The following is a 12809-nucleotide window of genomic DNA, read 5'->3' as shown; positions in this document are numbered from 1 at the left end:
CCTGACCCTTCATATTTTTTTTAGATTAACATGGGTGTTCGGGCCAGTTTTTACGCATCTCGACTAATCCCACGAGCCTTGAGATTGACGACCATGCAAGCCCCAGTGGCCCAAGGTGTTTTTGTGGAATATTGGGGGAGTCGAACTAGGACCGTGCGCCTAACCACATATCCCAGCATTCGCCCCTACCGCTGACCCCCTCATATTAATATTAGTTGTGCTTCTCCGGGTCACCGAGCGCACTCTCTCACCCATCTCAAAGACTCAAACCTCAATAAAAATTCCTGGATTACCTTCTCCCGAAACTTACAGAAACGAATCCTGCGATACCGACGATTCCATAATGGCCGAAGCAGCTGTAGGCGAAGTGGAGCAAGACGAAGGAGAGAGGGAAAACGACGAGAAGAAGATGAGCCGGAAGGAGAAGCGTAAAGTGTGGAAGAAGCAGAAGAGGAAGCAAGCGAGGCGGGAGATGGCGGAGATAGAGAAGAAGGAGGAAGAAGCGACACTGAATGATCCAGAGGAGCAGAGAAGGGCGACGATGATGGAAGAGGAGGAGAGAACGAGGATGGAGAGGGAGCGGAAGGAGTTTGAAGAGCGAGAGAGGGCGTGGATGGAGGCCATGGAGAGGAAGAAGAGAATCCAAGAGGAAGAAGAAGAGAAGAGGAGAAAGACTCTAGAAGAAGAAGAAGAAGAAGAAGAAGAAGAAGAAAGGGAGTCTAAGAGGAGGAAACAGGTAATGTTAGGTTTAATATAAAGGTACTCGACTTCCTTTTGTTTCCGAGAAGATGTGGAGGAATAATTTCGAGGGTTCGATTCCCCATCGCCTTTTAACGATTGGAAAATAAATTTTGTGCTGCAATACCACTTTTGAAGTAGCAATGGAGGGTTCTAGGCAGTAGGCACTGCAAAATTTTTATTTTAGTTCTTTCTTCTCTTTGTATGTGATGACTCTGAGTTCTGTTTGGTTATTCAATTTCTATTCAAATTTTTTCTCTCGAAGAAGAAAAGTCCATCATGTGTTTGGTAAATATTGGCTGCTGCTAAAGTTCGTGAAGGGAAAAGAAAATAGAGTTCGTGGTTCTAAAATTTGATTTAATGTTTTGTTTTAGTCAAATTTCTTGTCATTATATTTGTTTCTACTTGAGTTACTTTTTGGTTGCTGCTGGTCCTAAAGGTAAACAATGCTCCCCCAAAGGGCTAGGTAGTATAGACAAGATGTATGCAGAACTTAGCCTCACATACTATGTGGAGAGGCTGAGGCTGTTTCTAGGAATTAAAATTGTGACCTCTAGGTTGCACCCTTGCAACTCTACCACTGTACTGTTGTTGATATATTAGCACTTGTTGAACTCACGCTAGCTGGAATAGTTTTGGAAAAGACTATATGATGCAATTGGTGTGAGTGCTGAGAAAAAGTTTTTAGCTTCATACTTGCTGGCTGTTGGATAGGAAAGAGAAAAATCTTGTGTGATCTTCAGTTCTTTAGTGTCACCATTCATTCTGTAATGCAATGGCACAATTTTATCAGTGAATTTTGTTTGGTTGCTGAGAAACTGTGAGATTAGGATGTGGGTACTTTTCTTTCTTTCTTTTTGTTTTTATTATGAATTGTTCGCATTTGATGGTGATATAGTAAATTTGATTGGTGAAAAGGAGGATGAGTGTGATGAGGATGATGACTGGGAATATGCAGAAGAAGGGCCAGCAGAAATCATCTGGCTTGGAAATGAGATAATTGTCAGGAAGAAAAAAGTGAAGGTACCAAAGAAGAATGCTGACCAACGATGTTGGAAAGAGGTAAAGCTACATTGGTGGCAATCTTTAGTTTAGTTATAGACTTATAGTATGGACTACTATGTGATGTGATTTTAACCACATTGTGTATTATCTATTTGCAGGATTCTGAAAGGCCTACGTCAAATCCTCTTCCTCCACAATCTGAAGCTTTTGCTGAATACCAGAATCCCTCTCTGGTGTCAGCACAAGACGCACTTGAGAATGTTGCCCAACAAGTACCAAATTTTGGGACAGAACAAGTATGTCTTTTTATCTGCTCCCATTAGTGCACCCCCAGACGAGTTCATTATTTGGCAGTTAAATTTCCATGATAACCTTGAGCCATCTGATAGTTCTTGTATATAATGTTTTGTTTGTTTCTGATTGTGATCAAGAAAGATGGTAATCTCTAGTCTTTTGTTGTATGTTGCAGGATAAAGCTCATTGTCCTTTTCATTTAAAGACTGGAGCTTGTCGGTTTGGTCAGCGCTGCAGTAGAGTTCATTTTTATCCTGATAAGTCATGCACACTGCTTATGAAGAATATGTACAATGGGCCCGGCCTTGCTTGGGAGCAAGATGAGGGGCTAGAGGTCTGTATTTGGTGCATTGATGCTCTTATGGTATCCTTATAAGTACTGGCAAATTGCTCCATTGTCATCGACTTTGTGAAATTGGTTTAGTTATAAATATTGTAGCGTAAGACGAAATGGGTCTTCTGTATGAGAAAACTGGCTGGCTTTCAAATACTTTACATCTTGCTGATATGATAGGCAATGCCTTTATCAGCTTAAAATCTTCTTAGCTGCTCTGCTAAGGATGACAGCCTTTTTATTCTTTCTTTTTTTGTGTTTTGCTATATCATAGTTAGATGATAGCCTCAAGAGCTAATGTTGCATTAATAGATTCAATTGGGTTAGGTGAAGGATACCATGGAGTTCATTTTTATCCTGATAAGTCATGCACATTGCTTATGAAGAATATGTACAATTGGCCCAGCCTTGCTTGGGAGCAAGATGAGGGGCTAGAGGTCTGTATTTGGTGCATTGATGCTTTTATGGCGTCCTTATAAGTACTGGCACATTGCTCCATTGTCGTTGACTTTTTGAAATGGGTTTAGCCATAAATATTTTAGCATTTTGTATGTGAAGAGAACTGGCTGGCTCTCAAGTGCTTTACATCTTGCTGGATATGATCGGCAATGCTTTTATGAGCTTAAAATTTTCTTAGCTGCTCTGCTAAGGATGATAGCCTTTTTCTTCCTTTTTCTTTTTTTTTTTCCTATATAATATTCAGATGATAACCTTAAGAACTAATGTTGCCTAATAGATTCAGTTGGCTTAGGTGAAGCGTAGCCTAATATTTGTATCTATCTTCGATTTTTTATTTTTTAATTTTTGTTATTCTGAAGTTGGTTTACTTTCTTCAATTTTCGTGATTCTTTTTGTGGTTGATATTATATTCTATTCTTATCTTTGTTCAGCAGTGTACCATGATATCATTTCTTTTCACTGTGAAACCTTTATTGCTGTTCTTTGACTTGAAAAATTAGATGTGCTTCTCAAGAATCACTTTGATGGAGGTTCATGGTATTGCCCGTGGTTTGAGTGGAGTTGAAGATATTAAATGCTCTGTATCCTATTTAGCAAACAGGAGAGTGCTTAGTAGAAAAAATCTTCATCTTTTGGTTACATGCTTAATTTTTTATATTTTACATGGTAATTCATTTTTTCAATTGTCATTCAATTTCCTTTCTTCTTTCTTTGGTTTATTTTTTTCTCGCTAGTCTTTTTTGTAAGTTTTAAATAGCAGGTCTTTTCTAATCTTGGAAATGTGATATTGTTTTTCTTTTTGTGAGCTTCATGCTATATTACATTCTTAGAGAAGTTCCTTGTCCCACCTCATTCCTGAATAACTGTATTTGTGTTCCATCTACTGGAAGCACGTTCCAATTTTCAGAAAGATATTTAGGGTTAGGATTCTCTATACTTAGTTTGGATCATAAATCTTTTGAATAGTTCAAAGAATGCAGTGTTCTTCCGTTACAAGTTGCTACTCCATAACAACTAGTACTTTGTTGGTGGCAAGTATCTCCCTGGGCGGCCATGCTGTGTTTCTGATAACAGAAATGACCTCTCAAGGTTTTAGATTGCAAGCACCATTCGTAGATGCTGTGAGCTGGAGAATGTGTGAGAAAGGGGCAAATAATACTAAAAGGGAAAAAAATCCATCTTTCTGTCACCCGCATTTTTGCTTCCATCATATTTTTGCAATGAATGCCATTTATTAGTGCATGTTGTATCTACTGCTTAGGTCAGTGAGAACAATGTTGCCTAATCTTGTCGCATTTGTACATGAGATGGGAATTCTAATAGTTTTCATGGATTTAAGGTATCATATTTATCCATGTTCTTGATTGAAGCTACTATTACACATGATTATGTTTCAAATGGCTTTTTGGTTGTCTCAACATGGCAGTAAATTTTGCCATTTTTCTTTTATTGGAAATTCTGATTCAAAATGCAAAAAGTCTGTGGTCATCATTACAATGCATAAACTCTTGATGTCAATTCTACTAGGAGATTGATTTTATCTTGTTGGTTGCTACGTAAATACATTTGGTAGCTACTATTCCTAGTTAGCTTCTTTTTACTGAATATATGTATTTATCAAACGTTTCTTCTTTTGTTCTCTGTTTGTTTATCTTCGTACTTCTCAAACTGTATTGTGCAGAATCGTGGTTGAATTCCAAATTAAACTACATTGGATGTGGCTTCTAAATATGTTCTGCTCTCTCTTTTTCAATTCATTGTCTGCATAATGGGGGCTCTTACATTTGCTCTTGGTTTCATTTTGATGTCTCTCGTTTCAGTATACTGATGAAGAGGTAGAACGCTGCTATGAAGAATTTTATGAGGATGTGCATACCGAGTTTTTGAAATTTGGGGAAATAGTGAATTTCAAGGTTGGTATCTATATTTTGCGGCAGCCATTGGTGTCCTTAACAGATTCCTTCTCGGGTTTTGAAACCCTTTGCCCCTCTACTGTTTTTAAGTATTTTACAAGCTCCTGTGGTCCTTCGTGCAATTTATTATTTTACGCGTGTTTGATAATTTTGGGTATTAACTGAAAAGGAAGAATATCGCACCCCTTCTTTGAATGTTACTTGTTTTGGTGGCTCTTCAAACTTATTACTTGCAGAGATGCATTTATTTGTTTCTCTGTTTATTTTTTTTTTTACTTTTCTCATGGGCTGCCTTGTAGCTTCTCTTTCTGTCCTTTCTTTTGTAAGGGTGGTTTGAGCTCTTTCTTGTTTCAGTTCAAAAGAGGTAATTTCGCTCTAGTGGATCGAATACCTGTTACACTTTCTCCTTGTATAATCAAGAATTATTAACAGGTTTGTAGAAATGGATCATTCCATTTGCGGGGAAATGCGTATGTCCAGTACAAGTCATTAGATTCTGCCATTCTTGCATATCATTCTATCAATGGGCGCTACTTTGCCGGCAAACAGGTATTGAAATATCCTTCAACTTGAAGTACAACATGTATGGTGGTTGAAAATGTTTTCAAAGTAGTATCGTTCACTGGGCAAGTTTTTCAACAGGTAATGTGTGAATTTGTCAATGTGACTAGATGGAAGGTTGCTATATGTGGTGAATATATGAAGTCAAGGCTTAAGGTACAATGTGCCCCGTTTTCTTTACTTTGATCGAGTGAATCATATTCTCTTACCTATCTTTAGATTTTCATCATGCTTTCTAATTTTACCTAAAGAACTATACTATTTTTTTTCTTTGAATGAGTATCACTTGTATTGAGCCCTTCGCCATATTTATTGATAATATTCCTGCTGCATCTTAACAGGGTTGTTCTCATGGAACTGCTTGCAATTTTATCCACTGTTTCCACAATCCTGGTGGAGATTATGAGTGGGCTGATTGGGATAAACCACCACCAAGTTATTGGGTGAAAAAGATGGATGCTTTATTTGGTTATTCTGATGATTCTGGGTACGAGAAGATGATGCACCTAGAACATTCTGACAGGTGTGCTTGTACATCCTGTGCATGTGATGCTTGGTTCCTGAATTTCTTTATCTTCTTCTATGCTTTCTGATTTACATTGCATTGGTTTTTTATCCTAGGCTTCCACATTGTGTGGACAAGCATGGGTCAATGTCATCTCGTAGACACGTTTCCCTTGGCTTCTTGGTATACAAGAGGCTATGCGCCTTTCTTTTTTCTCCATCTAGCTTTGAATATTTGGTTAACTGAGGCTGTTTGCTGCATTTGGTAATTTGTAATATAGGTTTGGATACTGCCCATAACGTTGTTGGTCTTGTGAACATTGCAGCCTTTTGTATCTGATAAGAAATTGCTACTATAGGTGACTTTGTGTTTATCAGAAAGAAATGGAGAATAAGTACTTTGAATCTGTTTTCCATTGGTTTATAGATTACTCTGCTATTTTATCTTAGTAGATTAGCTTACCAGCTTTTTAAATTGATCTATGTTTATGAAGTCCATCTTGTGGCGGATTGCCTTTTTTAGTTCCCACTTTCTTTTTATTGTACTTTATAATCAAATGGATAAAGGTTCAATGAGGTTTGACTTTGAATTTTAATTTTGATATTTGCAAGCTACCATAACTATGTCTTACGTGCAATTCGGGTTGGACATAGCATTTCTGATCTATAGCTAATTCAAACCTTGTTGGAAAGGAACCATGGTTTTCATTTTTTTGTCTTGCATATTTTATTTTTTCCCTTCACTCAATCTTAGGATTCTCAATGGCCTTTCACAGTTTCATTATTTTCCCTTGCAGGAATCGTACAAGAAGATCTAGATCCAGAGAAGTGGATCATTTATACGGTAGAAGCCGGGAGGATGATGACGATGATGAAGATGACTCATGTCATCCCCAGCACACAAGTCATGATAGAAGGAGATCGAAACCTTTTAACGGGAAACTATGGGAAGAGAATTCAAGTGTTGAAGAAGAATATCGTGAGAGCACAATCCACAATGCTAACTCTGAAGGCTTGTTGGATGGGAAAATGGACCTGGACAAAATCAGAGACAGAGATAGACGTCATGGTCATAGAGGCAAAACCTCCAAAGCCCATAATAACGTACCACAATGCTCAAGTGATTATGGGGGCACCAAGAAGAGGACCCATGAAGCTGATTCGATTATGGATTTGTCAGATAGTGACAGGGACATATCCAGATACCGTGGTCGCATCAAGAGATCTAGAGAACAGAGAGAAGGTCCTGCAGCAGATGATACTGGAGATAGAAAGAGAACTTATGAAGTTAACGGATCTAAATTGGAAAGGGACAGACACAAAGAAAGGCATCATAGTCGATCGGTGAAAAGTACAAGACTACGGAGCAAATTAGGATACCCAGACGATTTCATGGATAGTAGTAGGAATATTCATGATGCTGATAAAGAAAAGTGGTCAGATAGCAGGAAACTTGGAGGTGGGCATCATGTCTGTCGAAGCAAAAAATCGGAACACGGAAATAGAGTTTTTGGAGATAATAGAGTTTCTGAATCTCCAGATTGCGACAGGACTCATGATACTCATTATAGTGAGGATCAGTTGGACAAAGACAAGCAAAAACACCTCAATCTTAAAAGTAGACATCCGAGGCACAACTCAGATAGTCTAAGAAAAGCAGCAAGACATTTGGGGGAGAACTTGCATAGTATAATATCTGATGATCGATGTGGATCAGTTGTATCTACATCTGGGGATATCAGCAACCAGGATCGTTGGGATCCTAAAACTTCTGTGCCAGAATTTGAAAGAGAAGCTGCTATGACTGAGTGGATTGGGTGTGGAAGTCCCAGTCGATATGATGGATGAAATAAGTCAGATAATGCCAGTTCATATTACTTCCATGATGACTGAATTGGTGGGAAACATGGTTCAGAATCTAAAGAAGATAATTCTGAAAATACTTTTGCAAAGCACAACAATTAGAGAATTAAGTTTCCAAGTAGTGATTATGAAAGCTGTCACCAATTGAATTTCACACAAGAATTATCAGGTGCTCTATTAAGAGAGCTGATTCTTGTGCGCATGTCTTACCAGGAATACAAATATACTCGCTAGAGGTAATCGTGGAAGATATGATCCCGGTGGCAAGCACTTTGGTTAGATAGAAGTGTTGGATAAAATGTGGTATTTGCCGGCATTCTGGATAATTTATTGGCGACACTATTTCTGAATTCTTGAGCACCATTAGTCAGCTTATGTATCTAAAAACAAGTTTGTTTTGAATCCCTAGTAAATGGTCTCCGGACCATGTTAACCATCTGTCCTTTAAAACGAGTACATGCTTGACCAGGGCGACATTTAAGTAATCCCCAATCCCCATTTTAATTGCTACTTAGTTTTTTTTTTTTTACCTATTCTATTGGTCAAAGAGATGATCGAAAGGATTTAGAGTAATTCACCCTGGATAAAATCAAAGTGTGTGCTTTTCTTCTCTGTTTCTTCTGCTAGTAGGTTGGTAAGTGAGTTGGCGTTGCTTTCGAGCCCTGGGGGCAAGCGATGGAGGTGGTTTCTAACTTGATGAATTCGGTAGAGATATACTTGATCGAATTGCAGAGTTGATAGCAAGAGACTATCCTTACAAAAACACAGAAAATGAAAAATCCTCGATGCGTTCCAATAGCTTCCTGTTGGCGAGCTTGGCCGTAGGGAAACAAGAGGGTATTTTATGGACGAGGAAATAGACCACTTTTAATCCAATTGCGACCCTGAGAAGACGGATGAAGGGGAAAACAAATCCTAGAAGAAGAAGAAAGGCGAGCTCTGGAGAAGGAGAGCCGCAGTCCTACTTTTAAGACCAGGGGCGGAGCATTGTTAGAGCACTTGTAAGAGTAAAATTTGATGACCCATGAATGCTAAATTTTCTAAGGGACGATGTCAAACCGGTACTCATTAGTGTACTTTTGAACACTGACATTTAACAAAAAAACACAATGACATAAAATTACCTATGAAATGATCATTTACCTTTATACCCCAACATCTTTCTTTTGTTTCTTTTATTTCTTTCTTCTTTGTTTGTTTCTTCTCTCTTCTTTATTCTATTTTTCTCTTTCTTCGTCATCATCTTCTTCTTCTTCTCTCCTTCTCTCTCTCTATAGATCTATAGATCTATTTTCTCACAATTTAAAGCTTAAAATATTTTAGATATATTGTTTCTATTCTTCCTTATTTTCATTTAGGCGTAGATGTCGGGTACATGATTTTCATTCAGAATTTTCTTGAGTTTATGAGTGTTGGATATGAAATAATTAATCTGTCAAGTTCTACAAAATCATTCAGACATGTTCATGTCATTATTTCAAATAATAACGTAATAAACAAACTCGTCATATTTCTTGCTGGATCAAATGACCTTAAAAAAATACCTGATCTATAGTACATGGTTCTATATCACAACACCAATACATTAACATGATAACGTAGGTAAATATTAATCTAATATTAATTTTTACAACAGTAACATATGATCTCAGATATGTAGTAATATTAAAACAGTAACATACGATCTCATATCTGTATGATCTCATATATGAACTCAAATCTCAAATTATAATCTAAAATCGCATATTACATCTTCAGATCTAACAAGATGAAGATGAAAACAAAGACTAATAAAAATAAGAAGAATAAGAATACGAAAATGAAGAAGATGATTGTAGAGGTGCGATGGTTGTGGAGGAGTGATGGTGACGGTGGGAGACGGAGGTGGACAATGACAATGGTGGAGATGGAGGCAAATGTGGCAATGGTAAAGATGGAGAGTAGGTGTTTAGATCTCGATATTTTTTAGATCCATGTCTATTGAAGAAGAAGGGTACTCGTGTGAAAAAAGGTACTAATATGGAAAAGATAATTTTCGTTTGACCTATGTTTCCAACAATTGTCAAGTGGGTATTTAAATGGCATTTTCCGAAAGGGGAAATGCCAAATAAGTCTATTTTGACAAATGTTGGACACATAAGTCTAGCAGAAAATCTCTTTATAAATACCTATTTTTCACATAAGTATCTGGTTTAAAAATTTAATAATTATGGTGTTTACACCATATTTGTGCAGGCTTATGGGCCGGGCTAAGGTTAGAATGTGGGCTTGACAGAAGTATTGGAGGTTTGGCTACAGTTTGATTGCATGGGCGGGACAGAGTGAGGTTATTTGGGCCGAGCTTAGTTGCATGGTATGGGCCGTTAATTAGTGATTTATCTGGCCTGTATTAGGTGCAAAATCATGGAGACAAGATCAGTTATTGGTTTGTTCCTACAAACATGGGTTTGTTCCTATTTACAAGGTGATTGGTTGCTTAGTTGCCTATTATCATGGAGAACTATTTTCTGCACGAATTCAACAGCATGGAGAGAGTTTCTAGAGACATGGATGATGTGCCAAATATATACATACATTTGTGTATCCTTTACACATAAGTTCATCTCATTTTTAGTTGATTAGGATTTGATATTGCCTAAGAAAGCTATATTTACATATTGTAGGTGCCAAGGAAAGAAATGGAGAAAAAGAGTGCAAAATGAAGATTTGGAGTCCAGAACTGATTTCCGATCGATCGGAGCCATTCCTTATCAATCAGACCTGCCAAAACACCCAAAAATTCATGGAGACAGATTGTATTTCCGATTGATCGGAAATATTCCCGATCGATAGGAGTTACTATTCACAGCAAAGCAAATTTCACGAAAAAACTTCAAATTCAAGTAGGTTCGAACCAAAACGACCCCAACTTGTATGAGAAACGACATAGGAGTTTAGGGAAGTATAAATAGATAGTTTTTAGGGTTTTAGAGGGACTCTCACACATTCTTACACATTCTACCACCATTGGAGAGGTTGGAGCCACCATTGGAGCTTGGACAAGAAGAGGGTCTACAAGGGGGTTTTCTCTCTCCTTTTCTATCCTAGTTTCTATGGTTGATTTCCTTTGTTTAATGATGTATTTTTCTTCCATGAGTGGCTAGATTTCTTACTAGGGTCTTAATGTAACCAAACCTTGAAGATTCAATAAACTTGGTTTCCTCATTTCTTGATTTCTCTCTTTCTCTTGATTGTCTATGGATGTGATTAATGCTTTTGAATGTTTGGCCATCATTCAATTGATTTGTTGCCTAGATTCAGACCGGAAGGAGATATCTAGGGTTTGCCTCAAGCCATAGATGACATAGGGTGCATGAATCATAGGAATATAGGTTTGTGACTTATGCAATCGTTAAATGATTTTCATAGTTCTTAATGGGTTTTTGATATATTAATCCGATTGTTAGGAATAATAGGGATTTATATTGAAAATACGTTTGATGTATCTAAGAATAGAATATTGAATAGTTTGGAAAATTGATTGTCATTATAGAGAGAGGAATGAGGGATTAAGGGAGCAAGGGAATTGAATTGGATAGGTGAGGTGACGTTAAGTACCCTAGTGCTTTCCATCCTTGATTTCATACTTGTGTTTGATTTGTCTTTGTTCTTTTTAATTAGTTTAGTTAAAAATCAAAACAAACCACAAAACCTTTCCCCAATTTGCGTAGTTGTTACTAGTTTGACATTGATTTCTATTGCCAACACATCCCTAGTGGAAACGATAATTTACTCACCTCTTTATTACTTGTGCGATTTGTGCGCTTGCAATTAAATCCATATCAAGTTATTGACGCTGTTGCCGGGGATTGAGGCAATTATATTTTGTGTCAAATTTGGTTTTCAATTGTGTTAATTGGTTTTTGTTTTTCTGCAGAATTCTTTCTCTTGTGTATGAGCTTGGGAAGACATTTTCTTAATCCGGAATTAATTGCTATTGATTTGGAGATTGAAAGGACTCTTCTCAATTTTAGACGGGAGCTTATTAATAATCAAATGGTAGTCGTCGGAGACAATCAAGGAAGGGGGAATGTTGGTGAGTTAGGTGGTGACGTAAATGTTAATGAAGGCAATGGTAATGGTGGAGGCGCTAATGGAAGAAATGGTGGTGATGAGGTTGAAGGCCCTTCTAGGCAATTTGACCCTCGCTCTCTTGAGGATTGTGCTAGGCCTACTTGGGACACAAATCCTTCAAGCACCCGCTATCCTCCTATCAATGCCACTAATTTCGAGATCAAGCCGGCTATCATCAACATTATCTCTAATTAGGTGATTTTCCATGGTCTTCCTAATGAAGAACCCAATGTCCATCTTCGCTCTTTCTTGCATGTGTGCACTACTTTTGGGATTAATGGAGCTTCTAAGTATGCTATCTTGTTGAGGTTATTCCCATTTTCTTTGAGGGACAAGGCTAAGGGATGGTTGATGTCCTTGCCTCCAAATTCTATCACCACTTGGGATGAGATGGCGGAGCAATTCTTAGCGAAATTCTTTCCTCCGGCCAAGGCGGTGCAAATTAGGGCGGATATCATGTCCTTTGCCCAAAAGGATCTTGAATCATTTTATGAGACTTGGGAGCGCTTTAAAGGAATCATTCAAAGTTGCCCAAATCATGGCCTTTCGGAATGGGTTGTGTACCAAGCTTTCTATAATGGGTTGAGTATGCATACTAAGGAGACTATTGATGCGGCTGCGGGAGGTTTTTTTATGACCAAAAATCAAGATGAGGCTAGGGAATTACTTGAAAAAGTGGCCAAAACCACTAACTCTTGGTCCTCGATGGGGGGGAATCCAAAACATGGGGGAAGTTGTAGAGATGATGAAGTTATATCTACCTTGGCTATTATGGCAAAGAAGATTGATGCATTGTCTATGAATCAAGCTTAAGGGGTATATGCTATCCAAAACACTCCTACCTATGTTTCTTGTGATTATTGTAGTGGTGGTCATCCTACGGAGGTATGTCTTATTGCGTCTCCATCAAACTCTAGTGAGCATGCGAATACCATTGTGGGAGGCAACTTCAATCAATCCCGCAATGATCCTTATTCCAACTTTTATAATCGGGGATTTAGGAATCACCCTAACTTCTCTTGGAG

General features: G+C 37.9%; 1 protein-coding gene and 1 non-coding gene across 2 annotated transcripts; one reads left to right on the top strand and one right to left on the bottom strand.

The window, feature by feature from the left end:
* The first annotated feature begins 215 nt into the window (after window positions 1–215).
* Window positions 216–8179, top strand: LOC119982400 (zinc finger CCCH domain-containing protein 5). The gene is made up of 9 exons (XM_038825747.1): window positions 216–736; window positions 1657–1800; window positions 1902–2039; window positions 2213–2371; window positions 4651–4743; window positions 5176–5292; window positions 5386–5460; window positions 5646–5827; window positions 6606–8179. The coding sequence occupies exons 1-9, from the start codon at window positions 344–346 to the stop codon at window positions 7654–7656; spliced, it is 2352 nt and encodes a 783-aa protein (XP_038681675.1). The 5' UTR covers window positions 216–343; the 3' UTR covers window positions 7657–8179.
* Window positions 8180–12223: 4044 nt separating this feature from the next.
* On the bottom strand, window positions 12224–12329 carry LOC119983229. Its single transcript, XR_005464577.1, has one exon. It is a non-coding gene; the product is annotated as a small nucleolar RNA R71 (small nucleolar RNA).
* Window positions 12330–12809: the final 480 nt, after the last annotated feature.

Source organism: Tripterygium wilfordii, chromosome 17 (assembly GCF_013401445.1).
Source record: "Tripterygium wilfordii isolate XIE 37 chromosome 17, ASM1340144v1, whole genome shotgun sequence".
Classification (NCBI taxonomy): Eukaryota; Viridiplantae; Streptophyta; class Magnoliopsida; order Celastrales; family Celastraceae; genus Tripterygium; species Tripterygium wilfordii.
This window is presented reverse-complemented; position numbering and strand designations above follow the sequence as displayed.